This window comes from Podarcis erhardii, assembly GCF_964252035.2.
Source record: "Podarcis erhardii genome assembly, chromosome: 10".
Classification (NCBI taxonomy): domain Eukaryota; kingdom Metazoa; phylum Chordata; class Lepidosauria; order Squamata; family Lacertidae; genus Podarcis; species Podarcis erhardii.
The window spans coordinates 17,391,517-17,415,096 of record NC_138500.1 but is presented as its reverse complement, the minus strand read 5'-3'; the positions used below and the strand labels follow the sequence as shown (position 1 = coordinate 17,415,096).

Here is a 23,580-nt window from a genome sequence, read left to right as displayed (position 1 = left end):
TCATGGCCACTGGTCCCATCACCTCCTGGCAAATAGAAGGGGAAGAAATGGAGGCAGTGAGAGATTTTACTTTCTTGGGCTCCATGATCACTGCAGATGGTGACAGCAGCCACGAAATTAAAAGATGCCTGCTTCTTGGGAGAAAAGCAATGACAAACCTAGACAGCATCTTAAAAAGCAGAGACATCACCCTGCCAAAAAAGGTCCATATAGTCAAAGCTATGGTTTTTCCAGTAGTGATGAATGGAATTGAGAGCTGGACCATAAAGAAGGCTGCTCACTGAAGAATTTATGCTTTTGAATTATGGTGCTGGAGGAGGCTCTTGAGAGTCCCATGGACTGCAAGAAGATCAAACCTCTCCATTCTTAAGGAAATCAGCCCTGAGTGCTCACTGGAAGGACAGATCGTGAAGCTGAGGCTCCAATACTTTGGCCACCTCATGAGAAGTATCCCTGGAAAAGACCCTGATGTTGGGAAAGATGGAGGGCACAAGGAGAAGGGGACGACAGAGGATGAGATGGTTGGATAGTGTTCTTGAAGCTACCAGCATGAGTTTGACCAAACTGCGGGATGCAGTGGAAGACAGGAGTGCCTGGCGTGCTCTGGTCCATGGGGTCACAAAGAGTTGGACACTACTAAACAACAACAAGGGGTGGAGAAGGAGTTAAATTTTGTTCACATTTTAATGTGAAACTACACAGCTCACACTTCTTGAACCAATATGCAAATCAAAATGCTGTTATCCTGAGAAAGTGGCAATTCTCTGAATTTTGTGATGCAGTTGTTCAGGTACAGAACCATTACAAAAACGCATATAGTGGGGTAAAGCATGCATTAAAGAGCATATATTAGTAACATGATGCAAAAATGCTTTATTTTAGCCAAAAGTGCAAAGAAAAATGAGTACGGTAGGAGAAATCAATGATGAATTTTCAAGACATTTTCTTTTCATCCCAAACTGATATGGAGATTTCAGGAATTGAAGAGTGGAAAATGAGATGCTGGGTGCAACTGATATTCACAGATTTGCCCAGTGTTTTCCATGGAAAAGGACCCAGGTTCAGAAGGGCATAAATTAGATATGGGAGACGAGTCCTTATTCCACATCTGGTGGGTAATACTGTGGGTGACCAGCGTATCTGAAACGAAACAAAAGAGAGTCAACTCTCAGGGTGGGGAAGATGCACAAGCAACAAAAATTGATCTGTCGCCAGCCATTGCCTCATGAGACCATTTCACACAGTGCATTGTAAGCTCCCTGAGTTTGCCATCAAATGCCCACCCTGCTGAATATCTGGGAGGCTGAAAGTCAAAATGGTCCACCATTTGCAATATCGGGATGATCATATGTCTGTCTTCTCACTAGAGAAAATAGCCCCAGCGTCTTTTTGAGACTTTCAGGTAGGAGCAGAAGGACAAATGCTGTTTTGGGAGTCCCTTACTGGCAGTAATGCATGACGCAGCCATCTCCCCCCCCCCCATCAAATGCTCCTGGGAATGTCTGCACATCATTGTATGGCATTGGTCTCAAGGGTATTTGGAAGCCGGGTTTCAAAGCACAGAGCAACTGTCGGGGGATGTCAGGGAACTGCCATCAGCTCAGAGGCGCGAGGTGGAAGGGCAGTTGTGGTATAAGGAACTTCTGAAAATCTTGCGAAGCAGTTCCTCCTCCGGCAAGGAAGAAACCCCCACCTCCAGCGGAGAGGAGGTGCAGCGACCAGGGGATTCTAGGGAGAGCCTCAACACCGAGCCTGAGCAAACAGGAGAGGAGGGAAGTCCCCCTTTGCCAGCGCCCATTTTGCGCAGGAGGCTTCAGCACAGGGAGGGGCAGAGAAGGTTGGGGGTCACGCGACTGTTATGCTGGGGGAGGTACAAGGACCGACCACTCCCAGATTCTGCTAGTGATTGAGCCCCAGGCATGAATTTATGACGCTCTTCACTGTAAATAGTTTGCACTAAGAATAAAAGCTGGAAAAGACAGGTCGGAGGTCGGAGTCTTGTCTGTTTGCTCTCGAGCAACCATATCAGCTACAACTTGCTTTTTATAGTGGAAAAAGATCCTGAATTGCCATGGGGTAAATTATGGGGAGTTTAGAAGTCCACCCCAAACATTACATTTTGTCAGAAACTGGACTTTTTCAAAACTGTCTAGGGCCAAAAACTACTGGAATAGCTCGGACGGTAAAGGATGGAACTCTTAATCTCAGGGCTATGGGTTTGAGCCCCGTGCTGGGCAAAAGATTCCTGCATTGCAGGGGGCTGGACTAGATGACCCCCGTGGTCCCTCCCAACTCTACAATTCTATGACATGGACACTTGTCCATACGATTTGGTACAAAGTATCCACAGTAATTGCTTCTATAATTTCACCTAATTCTCTATGAAGAGAAGAGATGGATGCTAGATCTCTTCTTCCTTTTGCTCTCGCATTATAAATTCTTGCATGAAGCACTTTTAAGTATTCATATGCATACTATTTAAATATGACTTACGCTTCCGCTTTTAAATAGCTCATGTTATTGTGAAGGCCATCAATGGATTTCATATCCTCCTCAGACAGCTGGAAAGTAAATGCCTGTCAGGAGGAGAAAAAAATAATGCTGAGGTGCTTTTTAATCATATCTTCTTTTTGCACCTCAGAGCTGTGCACCTCTTTCCAGCCACATAGAAACTAAAGCATACTTTGCTACCACCTTCCAAAGTTGAATTCCTTCATTTAACAGCTTCAGTCCAGATGTCCTCCCACTGAGGGAATTTTATATGCATAGTAATGTAGGTTTGCAATAGAACAGGAGTGGGGAAACTGTGCCCCCCCCCCAAGATGTGGATGGACTCCAACTCCCCATCAGTTTCAGCCATCATGACCAATTAATGGTCAGGGATGAGGGAAGTCACAACCCAGCAAATGTAGTTTAGTACTTCTTCAGTACTCACAGGTGTGCCTTCTTGATAGTGGTACCCACCCTGTGGAATGTCCTCCCATCAGATGTGAAGGAAATAAACAACTATCTGACTTTTAGAAGACATCTGAAGGCAGCCCTGTTTAGGGAAGTTTTTAATGTTTGATGTTTTATTGTGCTTTTAACATTCTGTTGGGAGCCGCCCAGAGTAGCTGGGGAAAGCCAGCCAGATGGACGGCGTATAAATAATTTATTATTATTAATTATTATTATTATTATTATGCAGTGTATAGCTAAACCACCGAACTTACTCCCATGGGAGGCAGTGACAGCCAGCAACTTGAATAGCTTTAAACAGTAAACAAATTCATGGTGGATTAGATGTGCATCTTCGCTCCCGTACCCCAGCACCAGTTATGTGACCCGTGAGATCACAGTGTCCAAATGATGTGCTTTTTCAGTATTGTTTTTTAATGGGTTAATATACCGTATTTTTGGCCCCATAGGACGCACCACCCCATAGGACGCACCTAGTTTTTTTTGGGGGGGGGAAATAAAGAAAAAAAATTAATTCCCCCCCAGGCACGGGGCTGGTGCAGTGGAAGCCCGAGCTTCCCCCGACCCCAGCCCCCAGAACAGCCTGCTATCCGCAAGCCCAGGGAGCCACGCCGGTCTCCCCAGGCTTGCGGAAAGCTGCGCGAAGCCCGGGCGCGCTCTTCAGCGCACCCCAGGCTTTGGAATGCAGGCAGCTCTCCGGGAAGCGCACCAACTCCTCTCGCTCTCCAGGCTTCAGCCAAAGCCTGTATTCGCCCCATAGGACGCACACACATTTCCCCTTCATTTTTCGATGGGGAAAAAGTGCGTCCTATAGGGCGAAAAATACAGTATACTGCTTTACCTGGATGTCTTCCTCAATTTGCTCTCTGGTGTCGGCCTTCACTAGGACCACCAGGCCGCGCTGCAGTTGGTAGCGAATAGCCACGAGAGCTGGGCTTTTGTTGTACTTCTTGGCGATCGCGACCAACAAAGCGTCTTCAAGCAGGGGAGGAGCGTCTGGATTTAACCTGTTGGAGAGCAATAAGGAGAGAAGGTGTGTTTCTGGTGTCAAGATGCACAAATATACATGCACAAATATAGGATGGGGGACACTTGGCTTGACAGCAGTATATATGAAAAGGATCTAGGGGTCTTTGGAGACCACAAGCTTAACATGAGTCACAGTGTGATGCAGCAGGAAGAGAAGCTAATGCTATTCTAGGCTGCTTCAGCAGAAGTATAGTGTTCCGATCGAGGGAATAGGGACGCGGGTGGCGCTGTGGGTTAAACCACAGAGCCTAGGACTTGCCGATCAGAAGGTCGGCGGTTTGAATCCCCCCGACGGGGTGAGCTCCTGCTGCTCGGTCCCTGCTCCTGCCAACCTAGCAGTTCGAAAGCACGTCAAAGTGCAAGTAGATAAATAGGTACCGCTCCGGCGGGAAGGTAAACAGCGTTTACTTGCGCTGCTCTGGTTCGCCAGAAGTGGCTTAGTCATGCTGGCCACATGACTTGGAAGCTGTACGCCGGCTCCCTTGGCCAATAAAGCGAGATGAGCGCCACAACCCCAGAGTTGGCCATGACAGGACTTAATGCTCAGGGTCCTTTTACCTTTTTTATTATGCATTGGTCAGACTTCACCTGGAATACTGTGTCAAGTTCTGTACCCCACAGTTTAATAAGGATATTGACAAGTTTTTAGTATAGTGCTCTTCTCCCAATAAATCACAAACTCATACTTTGCATGTGGATCATTCTGCAGCCAAAATGGTAGCATCCATGCACAAAAGAGGGGTCTTTTTCTTTGCTGAAGTACAATCAGTATTTGGGGGGGGGGATGCGACGGCGCAACGGCACTTTTTCCCCTGGTGCTGTTGGGCCCGCCCTCACTTAAATATAGTGCACCCACCTCACAGATCACCAATTCCACGAATTCCTACAAACTACCCCAGATTATCTTGTGGGGGTTTTCCCTTGTGTGAGGGAAAACTTAATAATTTGGAGTCTCAGGCAGGATTTTGAAAAACAAAGGAAGTTTATGACACAAGTGGGTGAAACATAGGATACTTCAGATTATAATTCTCTTTCACTTCAGTTCTTTCTCAGTTGTTGCACGGCTGTTGCCCCTTAATACCGTATTTTTCGCTCTATAAGACGCACCAGACCACAAGACGCACCTAGTTTTTGGAGGAGGAAAACAAGAAAAAAAATATTCTGAATCTCAGAAGCCGGAACAGCAAGAGGGATCGCTGCGCAGTGAAAGCAGCAATCCCTCTTGCTGTTCTGGCTTCTGGGATAGTTGCACAGCCTGCATTCGCTCCATAAGACGCACACACATTTCCCCTTACTTTTTAGGAGGGAAAAAGTGAGTCTTATAGAGCAAAAAATATGGTACTTTGGTTCTTTAAAAAGGTGGTACTTCCTGTCAGTTATGTACCCCTTAGACAATCCTACTCCTGAGGTACTCCAAGTAGCAGACCCAAGGGATCTCCATAGCCCTCTTAACTGGTTTGGGAGTCTTCTCTTTTTGTAGAAGAATCTCTCCCCTCCTGACTGGAACGAATCCAAAGTGGGCTGTCTTTTCCCAGCTTCCACTTCTCCTGGCTCAGCTTCAGCCTCCCAGTTAATTCCTGGCCTATTACTCTTACCGGACGCCACACACTGTCCTTCACACTAAGCTCAGAGGCTCCTTTCTCTAGCTTGTGATATATTCCTCAGAGTGGATGTTTCCACCCAGAAGCAACTCTCCTTCTCTCCCTCCCTCTCTCCCTCCCTCTTCTCCCAACGTACCAAACTGTCTCTCCAAATCCTCTCCTTTTCAACTCCCCTTCCTGGAACCCCAGCCAAAAAGAAAAAGAAAACACTTGGGGACCCAACCTGTCCAGCAAAACAAACTTTTCCGTCACAGGGGTACCTAAGGAGGGAAAGAAACGCCCAAAGAATCCTGTGTGACTGTTGGAGAGTTGAGATGGAAAAGAGGGAGGGAGTTCAAATGAAATGGAGGATTCTGGAGGAATACACAGCTCATTGTCTTGAAGGAGAACTCAATATTTGTCACTGGTCCCACTTGTTAAAAATAAGCATTTAAGTGGCTTCCAATATAGATAAAAACAATACAATTTATAATTCTGAGACACACAAAACAAGCTATGTAAAAAGAGAAATGCTATAATTATTTAAATGCAAGGCCAGGTGCAGGGCCCTTTTATTCCTGCCATTCTACTGCTTAAAGCACCATTAAAGATAATATAAATATGATTTAAAAACAGCACAAAATTTCAGAACTAGAAATTATTAAATAGCCCCCTGCCTGCAACATTTAAAAACATATGTTTGGGAGAAGTCAATCAGCTATATATAAAAAAACACTCCAGCAATGGGAAGGTTTCTGAGAATGTCTAAAATGGGAGGGGAAGAGCTTTGTAAATCTCTCTCTAGAATGAGTTCCCCTATTGTAGGGCCACTACAGAAAAGTCACTGGTGCTGGTATCCACCATGAGGATCTTTATTAATTGTGAGGCCAAGAATAAAACCTTCAGAGCTGATATGGATGCTGGGGAATAGTGGGCCTTGGTGGTGCCTGAGGTGGTCCCCAAATGTTTTGGCTTCATCTCTTACCATCTTGGGTCCCTTTGGGATCCCAGGACACTATATCCTTCCAGGAGGATATTGTTTGACTTGCAGAAGGCCAGCATCTTGCTTTGGTTCCGATAAGGATGGCATTCAACCTGCAGATTCAAAATCCCCAACGCAACCCAGAAGTGAGAATTCAGATGAAACAAAAACTACTGTGAAATAAAGGAAAGACAGAAAAGCAGAACAATGCTATTATTTCTTGAAATATCCAGCTGTTACCATTCTTAAAGTGTGTTGCGTTTTCTGATGCATCAGAATCTTTAGAGGACCATTCTTGCATTTGTGGTTTCCATTGCCACGCTGCTCATCCGTGAAATATGTGTTTGCTGAAGATGGGGGACAGGGCTTATTCCCCCTCAATCTCCTGTCACTCCAACCCTGTTGGAAATATCCTGGGCACACTGTCCTGCCTGCAGTGTCTCTATTTCTTCCCACTCAGTCTCTGAATTTTCTACGTCTGAATTTTCTACATCAGAAAGGTCTGATGGGGGATTTGCCTGGCTTTCCATCAAGCAGAGCAGATGATCTGGGACTCTGCTTTATCAGTGTCTCAATAAACTGAAATTTCCAATCAAATTGAGCAGTGGAGACATCAGAAAATAAAATTAGGGGAAGAAGGGCGCAAGACTTTTCAAACAGGGCAGGTGTTGTTATTAAAGATTTCTTAGTTTACAAAAATACATGCAATGTCTCCTTTTTCAAGTTTAATTTTCTACAGATTAGTTTCATTTGTTGTGAGACATTAGTGTTACATACAGTGTGAGGTTGGGAAGAAAAGACAGGGAAAGAGGGGAGTGGGGTGTGGGATGGGGTTGGGTGGAATTGTTCCTATTTAAGGGAGCAGTTTTATCTCATATGTAAGGAAGTATTGGTATAGTTTTCAGCAATCCTCTCTGTGTAAATGGATTTTGTATGTGAAAAGTGTCTTTTCTTCAAGTCACGACTGTGGCTCAGCAATGGTGGAAAGTATGGGGAGGGAACGTAAGAACTAATTGTCTGGGGGGGTGTATTCCCACCCCCTTGCCCCCTCTACTGCCATATATGAATTAGCGCCTCAGGACTGGGCAGAGGGTACAGAGAAGCCATGATTGAAGTGGGGCTATCTGGACCACTGTCTCTTTCCTACGGGGAGATCACGGCTGCACACATCTCATTGTCAGTCCATCACACCTGCTTAGCTACCTGATTCCATGCCTTGAACTAGCCTGCCTTGGTCTCACTGGTTACATGATATACACCAGGGCCCAAGTGAATCAGGGCTGCTTGGGTGCAACAGCTTTGCCCAGATGCCTAACTCAAAGGCCCTTCTCTCCCCACTTGAGAACTTCCAGAGTCCCCACAAGAGGCTTTGTGGGCCCTGACTGTTAGGATTCTTGCCCTGTACTTGCAGTCATGGGATTGGTTTTATCACATGATGGTGTATGTTTCCATTCCACAGTGTGGGAAGTGACAGGGATGGGATGTTTTGTATTACTGTGTTCCATGATGTAGGACTATTGTCCTTTGTTCTCTCTCTTTGCTGTTTGGTGCTGATGAGGAAGGAGCTGAGTCAGAATGTTCCGAGTGTATTAAAGTAAATAAAGTAGTTTAGCCAAAATGCTGTGCTCCTGAGTCTGTCATGCGAATTGCTAACACTCTGCTGTTCCTAAGCGTGCTGATGCCTCTTGGTATCAGTCGCTGTGATATTCGGGCTAGAGAAAGCTTTTGAAGCTCCCGAATGACTGACCAGGAGGGAGAGAACATGCCAGTAGGGCATGTGACTCTATCGGAGTCCTACTTGCATGTAGGATGATCCTGACACTGACTGCTTGCAGGCCTCCTTCTACCTGAGATGCTTGTTTCAAACATTATGGACTTCTCCACACTTCCTTTGTCTGAGGATTCAGAAGTCTTGATTAAATGAGAACCCATTACTGGTTCCAGGAATTTAGGGGAGTCTACCCCAAAATTGTGACTGGAATTGCAACCTTATAGCCTTAAGCAAGTTTTTTCAGAGAATTGCTGTGTTCATGCAAACAAACGTCCTCTCGCAAAAGAGCTTAAATAAAGAAGCTTTCAACCATGCTTGGAACAAACCCCTTAAAAAAGCAATCACACTTGACCTGGTTTATCACTGGCTTGTATTTCAACCCTGGCTTGTTCAGGATCAATTCCAGCTGCTTACGGGTGAAGTTGGACACTCCGATGGACCTCACCAGGCCGGCATCTTTGCACGCCTCCATTGCCTGGCAAAGTAAACACGACATGTTTGTTGAGTGGTGCTTGTTGAATAGCTGGGACCACACTCCCCCCCCCCCCAGATTAAGATTGGAGGCTAGCTCCTATACTCCCAAGAGTGTGCAATAATTCACCAGCTTTCATAGAAGCTATTATGTGAGTCATTGTTCTGGACATGCCTCCTCTGGTGTAAGGCTACTGTGCTCTGTATCTGAATGACTCAAGGGCTGGATTTCCTAATCCCAGGCACCTACCTCCCATGTCTTCTGAAGATCTACATTGTCAACAATCAATTTTTTGTCTTCTCCCATGGGAAATAAATCTGGTCCAGGCTAGAAAAGGAGGGGGAGGGAATGAGTGCATTTCAGGCCTAGAAGTTCACAAGCACCACATTTCACATTCTTGTTTATTCAAGTGGGATAAAAATCCAGGAAAAAATACTTATGGTGAAATATTAGGTAAAGGTAAAGGTTAAGGACCCCTAGACAGTTAAGTCCAGTCAAAGGTGACTATGGGGTTATGGCGCTCATCTTGCTTCCAGACCAAGATAGCCGGCATTTATCCTCAGACAGCTTTCTGGGTCACGTGGCCACCATGACTAAACCTCTTCTGGTACAACAGAATACCATGATGGAAACCAGAGCACACGAAAACAACATTTACTTTCCCGCCTCAATGGTACTCATTTATCTACTTGCACTGGTGTGATTTCTAATTGCTAGGTTGGCAGAAGCTGGGACAGAGCAATGGGAACTCACCCCATTGCAGGGATTTGAACCACCAACCTTCTGATCAGCAAGCCCAAGAACTACATTTCTACCAGCATCCCCCCGTTGCAATATTAACTCAGTATTGACTCTTTTAACCCAGGTCTGTCTCTCTATCTCTCTAACCCCTTTTTTCTTCCCTTGCCCCCTCGCCAAGTCCTGCTCTGCACATGATTTCTTTCTTATGATGCCCATGTAGTTAATGTCATCAGTATATGCAGATGTTCTCTTTAACTGGCATGGTTTCTCCCCCCAAATCTGGGAGCGATCATTCCTTGATTGAGATATAGTATAGCAGAGAACTGTCAGCATCTCTAGGAAATGACAATTCCTTCAGGGAATAAAATATTTTTAGTTGATTCTCTCCCCCCCCTTCAAATATTGTACTCAATACTTGCATTATGACACCAGTAATTATTTACCTTCATAGAATACGGATTGTGCATTAAGAACAGATCCATGTAGTCAAACTGGAGTTTCTTCAGCGATTCTTCTAAGCATTTCTGAACCAGCTCTGGGCGGTGGAAGGTACTCCAAAGCTGTCAAAAATATAAAGAGATTTATATTTTCACACAGCCATAGAGTTTTTGGGTCTTGGGACAGTTTTGCTGTGGCAGATGACTATTCTTGTGTACACATCACAGTATTTTTACCATTTATATTTACCATTTATTTATGAAATTTATATATTGCCCTTCATCAAAAGATCTTGGAGCAGTTCACAAGATTTTTTTTTTTTTTAATTTTTCATTAAGAATTTTGTTAATACAGTAAAGAAGAAAGACGGAATAAACAGAGAACAAACAAAGCAAAAAAAGAAAAAAGAAAAAAACAGACATAAAATTTAACATCTTATGATAACCATCTTTTCTTCATTTTTGGACTTCCTCACATCTCTCGCTCCTGCGTTCCAAATTTATAAAACTTTAGCCAGCAACTAATCACCTTATTTCCTTTCTTATTATACACGTTTCCAATATTTTGTCCCTAACTTTGAATATTTTTATCTAAGTTTTAAATACCTAATTTTAACATGATATTTATTCAAAGTTTATTTTTCTCATAAAATTCACTCCTTCTCATAATCTTTTCAACTAACTTTATGGTGCCCTGTTATTTTCAAATCTCTCATCCTCCTTAGCACTCATATAGTTTACAGTGTTTTTGTAGATAGTCCTTAAATTTCTTCCAATCCTCTTCCACTGCTTCCTCTCCCAGGTCTCGGATTCTGCTGGTCATTTCTGCTAGCTCCATGTAGTCCATCAGTTGCATCTGCCATTCTTCCAGCGTGGGCAAATCTTGAGTTTTCCAATATTTGGCGACAAGTATCCTTGCTGCTGTTGTTGCGTACATAAATAATGTTCGGTCATTCTTCAACACCCTCTGGCCAACAATGCCCAGAAGGAAGGCCTCTGGTTTTTTAGGGAAGGTATACTTAAATACCTTTTTCAGCTCATTATATATCATTTCCCAGAAGGCCTTAACCCTGGGACAAGTCCACCAGAGGTGAAAGAACGTTCCTTCAGTTTCCTTACATTTCCAACACTTATTATCTGACAGGTGATATATTTTTGCTAGCTTGACTGGGGTCATGTACCACCTATATATCATTTTCATAATGTTTTCTTTCAAGGCATTACATGCTGTAAACCTCATACCGGTGGTCCATAACTTTTCCCAGTCAGCAAACATGATATTATACCCAATATCCTGTGCCCACTTTATCATAGCTGATTTAACCGTTTCATCCTGTGTATTCTACCTCAGCAGCAAGTTATACATTCTTGAAAGTAATTTAGTCTTAGGTTCTAACAGTTCTGTTTCCAATTTCGATTTTTCCACCTGGAATCCTAGCTTTTTATCCAATTTAAAAGCCTCTTTAATCTGAGCGTAATGTAACCAATCTCGCACTTTATCTTTTAGTTCCTCCAAACTCTGCAATCTCCAATTGTCTCCATCTCTTTCTAATATTTCCCAATATTTCGGCCATTCGACCTCCATATTGGGTCTTTTCACAGCCTTAGCTTCCATAGGTGATAACCACCTTGGGGTCTTGTTTTTTAATAAGTCTTTATATTTTGTCCAGACATTAAACACTGCTTTCCTTACAATATGGTTCTTGAAATTCTTGTGAATCTTAACCTTGTCATACCACAGATATGCATGCCATCCAAAAGCATTGTTAAATCCTTCCAAATCTAAAACTACGGTGTTTTCAAGAAGCAGCCAATCTTTCAGCCAGCAAAAAGCTGCTGATTCATAATACAACCTTAAGTCTGGCAGGGCAAACCCCCCTCTTTCTTTAGCATCAGTTAATATTTTAAACTTAATTCTGGGCTTTTTGCCCTGCCAGACAAATTTAGAGATATCTCTTTGCCACCTCCCGAAACACTCCATTTTATCCACAATCTGTAAAGTCTGAAAAAGAAACAGCATCCTTGGCAATACATTCATTTTTATAGCAGCAATTCGGCACAACAAGGAAAGTTTCAGTCTTTGCCAACTTTCTAAGTCCCTCTTAATTTCTGACCAGCACTTTTCATAATTGTCCTTAAATAGACTCAGATTCTTAGCTGTTATGTTCACCCCTAGATAGTTTACTTTTTTAACCACATTCAACTCTGTCTCTTTCTGAAACCTTTCTGACTCTGAGGCTGTCAATTTTTTTTCCAATACCTTAGTTTTTTGTTTATTTAGTTTAAATCCCGCCACCTGACCAAACTCTTGAATCAATTGTAATGCCCTTTTCGTACTAGATTCTGGCTCCTGTAGGGTCAAAACTAGGTCATCTGCAAAAGCCTTAAGTTTGTACTGTTTCGCTCCGACCTGAATTCCTTCCACCAACCGGTCCCCTCTAATCATATTCAAGAGCACCTCCAGGACCGAAATAAATAACAGAGGGGAAATAGGGCAACCTTGTCGTGTTCCTTTTTCAATTTTAAACTCTTCTGTCACCACATTGTTAACTATCAATTTAGCCTTTTGTTCTGAATAGATTGCGTCTATCCCATTTTCAAATCCCCATCCCACTCCCATCCCTTCCAAATTTTTCTTCATAAACTTCCAAGAAATGTTGTCAAAGGCCTTCTCCGCATCTATAAATATTAACACTGCTCTTGTATTAATATTTGTTTGCAAAAGTTCCAAAATGTCAATAATATTCCTTGTGTTAGCAAACAAGTGTCTTCCTGGGAGAAAGCCTGCCTGATCTTTATGGATCACTTCGCTTAAAACCTTTTTAAATCTGTTTGCTAAAATGTCTGCAAAAATTTTGTAATCCACATTTAGAAGGGAGATGGGGCGGTAGTTCTTGAGTTGTGTCTTTTCCAATTCTGATTTAGGTATCAATGTGATGAAGGCTTCTTTCCACGTTTCCGGTGCTTTCTTTTTTCTTTTTTCTTTTTTTTTAAAATGATATTTATTAAGTTTTACAAAAGGTAAAAAGACAACAAACAACAAACATCAAAAATACAAACAACATCAAAAATCATAAAGAGAAAAAAAGAAAACATAAAAAAGATTCAACCTAGTAATAAAAAATTAAAAAGAAACTCTGGTTCATTTTAATAGTCTTCAAAACCTTATTTTCCTTACTTCCTCCCACCTTCCCTTCTTGTATTCCACTTTAAAAGTTTTTTCAGCAAGCTCATTCATATTCATTTTCATCCTTTATCTTTCCCTTTGTACTCTTACTTATCTTAATCGCTAGAACCCCATCATATCATTTACACTGCCCTTAGCACTCATAGATTTTACAATAATTTTGTAGGTAAACTTTAAACTTCTTCCAATCTTCTTCCACCAACTCTTCTCCTTGATCTCGGATTCTGCCGGTCATTTCTGCCAGTTCCATATAGTCTATTACTTGTATCTGCCACTCTTCCAAGGTGGGTAGATCTTGTGTCTTCCAGTGTTTTGCGATGAGTATTCTTGCTGCTGCTGTAGCATACATAAAAAAAGTTCTATCCTTCTTTGACACCAATTGGCCAACCATACCCAGAAGAAAGGCCTCTGGTTTCTTCAGAAAAGTATATTTAAATACTTTTTTCAGCTCATTATATATCATTTCCCAGAAAGCCTTAATCCTCGGGCAGGCCCACCAAAGGTGAAAGAAAGTTCCTTCCGTTTCTTTATATTTCCAACATTTGTTATCAGGCAGATGATAGATTTTTGCTAGCTTGACTGGGGTCATGTACCACCTGTAAATCATTTTCATAATATTCTCTCTTATGGCACTGCATGCCATAAATTTCAAACCGGTGGTCCACAACCGTTCCCAGTCAGCGAACATGATGTTATGACCAATATCTTGTGCCCATTTTATCATAGCGGATTTAACCATTTCATCCTCAGTATTCCATTTCAGCAGCAAGTTATACATTCTCGACAATACCTTGACACTGGGTTCTAACAATTCTGTTTCTAGCTTCGATTTTTCCACCTGGAAGCCAATTTTCCTGTCCAAATTATAGGCCTCTCTTACTTGAAAATAATGTAACCAATCACGCACCTTATCTTTAAGTTTCTCATAGCTCTGCAATTTCAATTTATCTCCCTCTTGCTCCAGAATTTCCCAGTATTTTGGCCAGTTAGTTTCCATGTTAAGTTTTTTCAAGGCCTTAGCCTCCATTGGAGAAAGCCACCTTGGGGTTTTATTCTCCAAAAGATCTTTATATCTGACCCAGACATTAAACAACGCTTTTCTGACAATATGGTTTTTGAACGACCTTTGTACTTTATCCTTACCATACCACAAATATGCATGCCATCCGAAAGCATTATCATATCCTTCCAGATCAAGAATGTCTGTGTTCTCAAGAAGTAGCCATTCCTTCAGCCGGCAAAAAGCTGCCGCCTCATAATATAGTTTAAAGTCCGGCAGGGCAAACCCCCCTCTCTCTTTCACATCAGTAAGAATTTTGTATTTAATCCTGGGCTTTTTGCCCTGCCAGACAAATCTAGAAATTTCTTTTTGCCACTTCTTGAAACAGTCCATCTTGTCAATTATCTGTAACGATTGAAACAAAAACAATAGTCTTGGCAATACATTCATTTTGATAACTGCTATTCTACCCAGTAAGGATAACTTTAAATTTGTCCATATCTCAAGATCTTTTTTCACTTCAGACCAACATTTTTCATAATTGTCTTTAAATAAGTTAACATTCTTTGAAGTCATGTTCACCCCTAGGTATTTTGTTTTTTTCACTACTGTTAAACCTGTTTCTCTCTGAAACCTATCTTTCTCCATTTGTGTTAAATTCTTCTCTAAAACCATAGTTTTTAATTTGTTAAGTTTAAACCCTGCCACCTGACCAAACTCTTGTATTAGTTCCAAAGCTCTTCTAGTACTAGGGATTGGCTCCTGTAATGTCAAAACTAGGTCATCTGCATAGGCTTTTAGTTTATAATGTTTCCCTCCGACCTGTATACCCTGAATCTGTTGGTCCCTTCTAATCATATTCAGCAATATCTCCAGGACTAAAATAAAAAGTAGAGGGGAGATTGGGCAGCCTTGTCGTGTCCCTTTCTCTATCTTAACTTCTTCTGTAACCGCATTGTTCACAATTAACTTTGCCTTTTGTTCCGAGTAGATCGCCCCTATACCGTTTCCAAACCTTTCTCCCACCCCTATCCCTTGCAGATTTTTCTTCATAAAACTCCAAGAGATGTTATCAAAGGCTTTCTCAGCATCTATAAATATCAATACTGCTTTTGTATTGATATTAACTTGTAATTTTTCCAAAATATCAATTAAGTTCCTTGTGTTATTTGACATATGTCTACCTGGGAGAAAGCCTGCTTAATCTTTATGTATAATTCCTGCCAAAACTTTTTTTAATCTTTTAGCTAAAATGTCTGCAAAAATTTTGTAATCCACGTTAAGTAGGGATATGGGGCAGTAGTTCTTAAGCTGTGTCTTTTCCACTTCATTTTTCGGTATAAGAGTGATATAAGCATCTTTCCACGACTCCGGCGCTCTTTTCCCCTCCATAATTTCGTTGCAGACCTCCATTAATGGTTGAATTAAATAGTCTTTCATCACTTTATAATATTTGGAGGAAAGCCCATCTGGGCCTGGAGACTTGCCAAGTTGCAGATTCTTAATGGCACCTTCAACCTCCTATTCAGAATTTTTTTCCATTCAATATTAGTTTGTTCTCTTGTGAAATATTTTGTAATCCATTTGTTGCTAAAAATTTGTCAATCCTGGTCTCGTTCTGTGGCCCTTGTGCGTACAATTGTTTAAAATATCTCTGGAAACAGTCTTTAATCTCCTGTGGGTTTGGTACATTTCTTCCATTTACTTCAAGATTTGTCACAGTGTTTAGTTTTTGTCTTTTCTTCTTCCCCTCCATAATCTCATTGCAAACCTCCATTAATGGATGTATCAAATAGTCTTTCAGTGTCTTATAATATTTGGAGGTAAGCCCATCTGGCCCTGGGGATTTGCCCAATTGCATATTCTGAATGGCAACTTCAATCTCTTGTCATGTTATTTTACAATTCAGAATTGATCTATTTTCTTGAGACAACCTTGGTAGTCCATTCTTTATCAAAAATTGTTCTATCTCAGCCTCATTTTGCGGCCCTTTAGTTGTTTAAAGTATCTCTGGAAGCGCTTCCTAATCTCCACAGGGTTCTGAATATTTCTTCCTTCAGTCTCTAGGTTAGTAATCGTATTTAATTTTTGTCTCTTTTTCAACTGCCATGCAAGCAGTTTTCCACATTTATTTGCCGAGTCAAATGATCTTTGTTTCATTAACTTAACTTTCCACTCCACTTCCTGATTTATCAATTTGGAGTATTGTGCTTGGTGGAATTTAATTTCTTTCAAAATCTCCTTTGACTTCGGTTTCAATCTTAACTTCTTCTCACATTCTTTAATTTTCTCCAAAATCTTATCTTTTTTCTCATTTTGTGTTCTTTTCTTTACAGCGTTCTGTTGTATCAGAAACCCCCTCATAACCGCCTTACTTGCATCCCAGATGATTCTTTTTTCCACCGTGGTGTTCAAATTTATCTCAAAGTAGTCCTTCAAAACTTTTTGGGCCTTTTTGGTAATCTCCTGATCTCTAAACAGATTGTCATTCATCTTCCATCTAAAGGAGCCGGTTGGGATTAGTCTCATGTCCATCTTTACAGCGTTATGGTCGGAGCAGGTCTTTGGGCAGATTTCCACCTTTCTCATCTTAGGTGCCAGACCTCTAGTTATCCATATTTGGTCGATTCTTGTCCATGTCAGTTGGGCTTCAGAAAAGAATGTTCCCTTTCTTCCCAGGGGGTTCTTTGTCCTCCAGATGTCAATCAAGTCCATATTGTCAGTCAGTTCGAAAAAAGTTTTAGGTAGTCTGCCATCTTTTGTCACATTTTGGCTTTGAGACTTGTCCATGTTGGTTGATGCCACCCCGTTCATATCTCCCATCATAATGATGTTGTCATAGTCCAGATAGTCCAGCATTATCTCATGCAGCTTCTTATAAAATTCCGATTTCCCCTCGTTTGGTGCATAAATTCCTAATATCAAAAACTTTTCTCCCTGGTTTTGTATCTCAATTGCCAAGATTCTTCCTTGCTCATCTTTAAATAGAAATTTTGGTGACAGGCTCTCCTTTACATATATCACCACTCCTCTTTTCTTAATTCGATCCGAAGAGATAAATTCTTGTCCTAGTCTTTTATTTATTAACACTTTCCTATGGAGCCTAGTCACATGTGTTTCTTGCAAACAAATAATGTCCAATTGTTCTTTTTTCAATATATGAAATATTCTTCTCCTCTTTTCCGGGGAATTACAGCCATTAATATTCCAGCTCAGAAGTTGCAGAGACATCCTGGACAAATCTGTTATTCCTCTGGTGGTGGTATCTTTTTCTCCGGGTCTTTAGATCCCAAAGGTGCAGGTACAGGTGATGGCCCAGACCCTGAAGGTCTTTCAATCCCTTTCTGAAGGTCCTCTCCGTAGACACTCAAAAATTTATCTTTATCCTCGGCTGTTTTAATTTTGACCTTCTTCCCTCTGAATGTAAAAGATAATCCTTGGGGAAATTCCCACCTAAAAACAATTGAGTTGCTCCTCAGCAATTTTACTAACTCAATATAGGTGGATCTAAGGTCCAAAAGTTGTTTTGGGATATCTTTATAAATTTCTATTCTTTTGTCCGAAATATCCAGTGACTTTCCGTAATGTAGGCCTAGTATTTTGTCTCTTTCCTCCTTAGATCTCAAAGTGATCAAACAATCTCTGGGCCTGTCTTTCCTTGCTAATTTTCCAAGTCTAAAAGCAGTCACAATTTTAAAGTCCTTTTCTTCCTCCAAAGGCCAAAACTTGGAAAATTCTTTTGTCAGGAACTCAATTAAATTCCCTTGTTCAAGTTCTGGTATTGACCTCAATCTCAGATTATTTTCCCGACTCCGCAATTCTATCATAGACAGATATGCCTGCTGTTCACCAACTTGTTTATGCAATGGTTTTACCTCTTGTTCTAATTCTTCAACTTTTTGGCTGGCTTCCTCAGCCAATTTGCGATTTTCTGCAGTGGCCTCAAATAACTTTCCAATCGATTGTGCATTCAGAGCAACTTGTTCAGTTAATTTATTAACACTGGCTGTATTTTGGTCAATCTTGGCCGTTTGTTCATCCGCTTTTTTGTCCAAAGCTTCCAATTTTTCAAAGATTTTCTCTAATACTGAACCAGATCCTCCTGCAGCCATATCTTCCAGCAGTGGTTGCTCAATTTCTTCTTCCTCTGCCAGCAAAACAGTAGGAACAGATGATCTACGCGGCTGTGAAGTTAAGGTTAAAGTTGTTTGTTTAGCTTTCGCTCTAGCCGCTCTTGTTTTCCCAGTGCCACTCATTCCAGTTTTGTCTACTAGTCAAGGTCAAGCTAAATTGTTCCCATGGAAATCCAGCAGCCCAGAGGGTAAACAGTCAAATAGGAGGAAAGGAAAGAGAAAGTAAAGTCACATACAAATGTAAATCCAAAATCCTCTAGAGGGAGTTCGAGTATGTCTTGAGGGAAAAAGCCAAATTGTTAAAATCCAGTTAATTTCCAAAGAACCTTCAATTTTTCTTGTAGTTAGCAGAGTTGGTTTAAAAAGCACTACAATGTCTCTAGCAAATGCCAGAAAGGATGTTTCAGTGTAGCAGATCCACAAACACTCAGATTGTAGCAAACCCAAGTTGCAAAGTATCAAAGTCTGCAATCTGACAGTTCTGTTGATCAGGCAGTCAACTACCTGGGCTTCTCAGTAAAATTGTAATTCCAGAAGAAGAGGTAAAACACAGTCCATATAAAAAATAAGTCACTTAGAAGAAGTTAAATCCCAATTTTGCATAAAGGCAGCTTCAATGGATGCACAGATTAATTGTTTTTAACGCCTCTTCAAAGGCTCCAAACATCAAAGTCTTTTGCTTTAGATCTTAAGCAGAGGCGGAAGACGGACTTCCTGTTTGCGTCTCCCGCTTTTAGCCGAATTTATAACAATTTAATTTCCAATTCTTACAGTCTTTTCTTACTCACGGGTTGTTGCTTTTCAAAGTCAAATGTTTCCAGGAAAAAAGGTCAGCGCTCACCGACAGCGGCTGTGCGGCTTCACTCTACAGGAATAGCGATCGACTCACAGCGTCGCGATACCCCCTCCACGTTCAGAGACCCTTTACGGGGTCCCTTCTCTGTTTCGGGGGGCGCTTCTGGCGCCCGCCGAGTCCCACGGCCACAGGCTCTTGCTGCCTGTGGTTTTTCGGTGCGGGTCTCCGCTTCGCCGTAGCGGACGACCCGTTTCCGCGGAGCTTCCTCCTCACAGTGCAAGGAGGACCGCCATTGCCATTCGCGCCGCCTCCGGAAGGGAGCAGTTCACAAGATAAAAGCACAAGATAAAAGCACAAATGAATAGTCAAAACAGAAGCAACAACATAGGAATCCCTCCTTCCAATAACCAGCGGCATAGGAAGCCGCTCGGAGAGATGTGTGGCACGGGCACGCTGTAGGCCCCGCTGCACCCCCCTTCCTCCGCCCCTGGCAAAAACATATTCAAAAAGGCTATAGAATATTAATAAGCCCAAGGCCTGGTTGAAGAAGAACATATTCGCCTGGCACCTAGAGGTGTATAATGAACCTTCCTGCAGAGAGCATTCCCCAAACAGGGAGCCATGCAGAAAAGGCCCCGTTCTCGTTTTGCTTCCATCCGAGCCTCACATAGAATCATAGAATCATAGAGTTGGAAGAGACCACAAGGGCCATCGAGTCCAACCCCCTGCCAAGCAGGAAACACCATCAGAGCACTCCTGACATATGGTTGTCAAGCCTCTGATAAAGACCTCCAAAGAAGGAGACTCCACCACACTCCTTGGCAGCAAATTCCACTGTCAAACAGCTCTTACTGTCAGGAAGTTCTTCCTAATGTTTAGGAAGGAGGCATGGAGGAGGCATACAAAGAAGAGCCTCAGAGGATGAACACAAAATCTGGGTAGGTTTATATATGGAGAGGCATTTTGCTCTGATTTTGTTAAATAATGACTGTGAAATATGTAATTGCATCATGATGCAGGCACTATATTTTACAGCGGTACCTCGGGTTACAGACACCTCGGGTTACAAACACTTCGGGTTACAGACTCTGCTAACCCAGAAGTAGTACCTCAGGTTAAGAACTTTACCTCGGGATGAGAACAAAAATCGCGCACCAGTGGCGTGTTGGCAGTGGGAGGCCCCATTCACTAAATTGGTACCTCAGGTTAAGAACGGTTTCAGGTTAAGAACGAACCTCCGGAACGAATTAAGTACGTAACCAGAGGTACCACTGTACTCTTTTTTTTTTAAAAAAAATGCCAAACTCACTCACTTTTCCAGTGTAGAAAATGTCTTCCCTTTTTATTGTTCCGTCTGCAATCTTCGCACGAACGGCCCGCCCAACGTGCTCCTCTGTCTGGTATACATATGCACTATCAATAAGACGGAAGCCAAATTCTATTGCTATCTTTGCAGCCTCCTCACACTTACTTTTTGGAACCTGCCGGTTGAAAAGGTGAAAAGGTTAGTCAAGGTCTCTGCTTCAGTGGGGAAATTAATATCAGAGGGTACCTGTAAGTAACACTGAGTATTGGTGGATATTTTCAAACTAGACCTGAGTCTCAGGGACTCAGCTAGGCTGGATCTAAACACATCAAATGAAAAGAAAGAAAAAGCGTAAAGAAAAAGCAATTTACGTATACAGTAGGTGTTGCATGTGCGATATAACATTGTGCCACCAGAAGGCGAAATGGAGTCCTGTTTTTCTCTACCTGTTTTCCCTGTTTAAATTTGCAGCACTTTATACTGAAACGCTTCTTTGATGTATCTAGATCCATCCCTGTTGATGCCTGGGTCCTCTCGTGGGATCTCTTTCATGTGGAAAGGTGGCACTGACCAACAATGACAAAAGGGCTCCAATCAAAGTTGCAAGGTGGTGAGTTGCCATTTTAATTTCCCACAAAGGAAAGGAGTTGCCATTTTAATTTCCCACAAAGAAGGAACCAATTACTCCATGTTTTGGTTTGACTTTTATGTTATATTGATGGTGTTACTGTTATAACACACACACACACACACACACACACACACACACACAATATTGTGAAAAAATGAAATATTTAATGGTGTGTGTGTAAAAATTTGATGTGAGTGGGGTTTTGGCTCTATGCCTGAATTCCTTCTAACTCCTGGATCCAACAAGGATCCAATTGCTGGAATAGGTATGCAAGTCTCTTGGCAATGGCCTCTTAAGTATGGAATGTTATGGAAATAAATGAAGCAGCTCTGTGCCAGAGGGCAAATGGGTGGGTAGTTAGACAAAAACTAGGGTGTGTGTGAGAGAGAGATCCAGGAGTTGGAAGCAGAAAGCAGGCTGGGCAGCTGAGAGATGGAGCCAAGCCTGATTTCTGCTGGAATCCAAGGCTATGGCTGTGGGAGAAGCAAGTTAATGATGTGAACCTCTCCATCCTCCTTGTTGGCATCTGTCTGTCTCTAGAGACAATGGAGTGTGCCTCCAGGGGAATGTAAAAATTGCTGTGTTAGCAGCACCAAAGTGACTTCCCTGGGGTGTAGCCTGTGTAGTCAGTATGGAGGTCCTGGGCTGCCCAGATGAAAAGGCCTCTCTCTCATCCTGGCTGATGTGATCCAAAGGAACACAGAATAATACATTTGGCACCAGCTTGGCTGCAGGAGTTGCCAGAAGGAGGCATGCAATGCACCACCCAACGGTCTTAGGAACTCCAGCCCAGGTTTGTGTAGGGTTTACTCCTTTTCTTCTTCTGAAGATATCTCACAAGGCAGCAGAGGTTCAAGAGCAGAGTTTTCCTTCTCCTAGATAGGCTACCTCCCTAGCTGGATGAGCCCCATCTGCCCCTCATTTCCCTCTACGGCCCATACAGAAACCGCCTTCTTGACCGTTGGATCCACTAGTAATCGCATCTGTTCAGTCTGCCAGAGCCTCTCTTCACATGCAGGACTGAAAATGAGCAATCAGTTAATTCATCAGTTATTTTGGTTCAAGCAGTGGAACACTGTTGAGACATAAAGTTTGTAGAATGCTTTTTAAAAATTGGTTAAAATGTTTGTGAAATTGGAGAGATATCCAAGAAAGGATTGAGAAAGTCTCTTCATCAGCATGTATCTCTTATATGTGAATGGAGCAGATATATGAATTGGAAAAATGGGAAAAGGAAAATTGCTTTGAAAAACTGGGTGGTAACTTTTATTTGGAAAATTCATGATATTCCTAGAAATTAATTTTATTATAAAACAAGAACGTACATTGATCCCTTCATTTACGTTGCTGGTGATATGGACCAAATGAAGATGGTTTGGATAAAGAATTGATTCTATATTTATTGTTAGTGTCCAGGATAGTTAGCTAATGGCTGGTAATTTTGGATAATATTGTTACTCCCAACAAAAGTAATAGTGGGCACTTATGGTTCTATAGAAATATTTTTAAAAATATCACTAGAAAATTTGCACTGCGTACTTTGAACCCTGCAGAAATTCACACTGGAAACTGTTTCTCAACAACAAACCAGCCAAGTCTTGCACAAAACGTTATTTGTTCCTGAATCTGCTAGCTCAGGACCTTTGTTGAATGAGAAGCAGCGCTTTATGTGCTGCAAGGCATCTGTTGCATTCTTGGCTGCTGTGACCCAAGAGGTTCTCATGCACAAATGTCTTCTCAGATCAGGTCAGGTATTGCATGCGATGCTTTGCAGTGTATGAAGCACCCAGCAGCTGGCAGGCATTTTGCTCTTCAGAAACAAGTTACAACAATCTGAGAGTTAAATGTGTTACTTACAGTGTCCGGGGTATAGGTTCCAAACCCCAATACGGGGATTTTGTTCCCATCATTCATTGTAATGCCACGATCTTTACTAAGTGCCATTTTCTGCTTCTGTGCTTGTTCAGTTCTGATCAACACTCTTGTGGCGAAAGGAAAAACTCGAGTGAGAAAAATGAAGTTTGTGTTTCCAATAAAATGTCTTTTGTTGGCACGATAGGAGAGGAGTGCTTAAATACTCCGAACAAATGAGAGAGAAGGGCGGGGAAACCTATGGCCAACTTTATCAGTTATTTTCAGCAGAATGTCCTTTGATGCCCCACAGTTTTCATTGTTGACTTAGCCGCATTGCTTTCACAGGATAAATAACCTATGACCAACTTTTTATCAGTAACTTTCAGCAGAATGCCCCTTGCTACACCAGCAGTTTCATTGTGGACTAAGCAGCATTGTTTTCACAGGATAAAAAATAGCTGTCTTCCCCCTCCTCCTCCTCCTCCTCCTCCTCCTCCTCCTCCTCCTCCTCCTCTTCTTCTTCTTCTTCTTCTTCTTTGCGTTCCAATAAAGTAATGCAGAGGCCGATTGCAATCTTTGATCAAGAAGCTTCACCTCTTTGCTAGATCAGTAAATGTTAGACATACAAAAAGCAAGCCGAAGAGCTAGGCAGACCTTTTCTTCAGGCTGTAGTATTGAAATGAAAAGCTCCAAAACAAAATAA

The 23,580-nt window shown here is 42.0% G+C and overlaps 1 protein-coding gene across 1 annotated transcript; it reads right to left on the bottom strand.

The window, feature by feature from the left end:
* Nucleotides 1–665: 665 nt before the first annotated feature.
* On the bottom strand, nucleotides 666–23,338 carry LOC309351937 (aldo-keto reductase family 1 member C3-like). The gene is made up of 9 exons (XM_081880152.1): nucleotides 22,881–23,338; nucleotides 20,400–20,567; nucleotides 9,977–10,093; nucleotides 9,042–9,119; nucleotides 8,673–8,795; nucleotides 6,553–6,662; nucleotides 3,800–3,965; nucleotides 2,494–2,576; nucleotides 666–1,140 (listed from the first exon to the last, which is right to left on the bottom strand). Exons 1-9 carry the CDS (start codon nucleotides 22,965–22,967, stop codon nucleotides 1,098–1,100), a joined length of 975 nt encoding a protein of 324 aa, XP_081736278.1. The 5' UTR covers nucleotides 22,968–23,338; the 3' UTR covers nucleotides 666–1,097.
* Nucleotides 23,339–23,580: the final 242 nt, after the last annotated feature.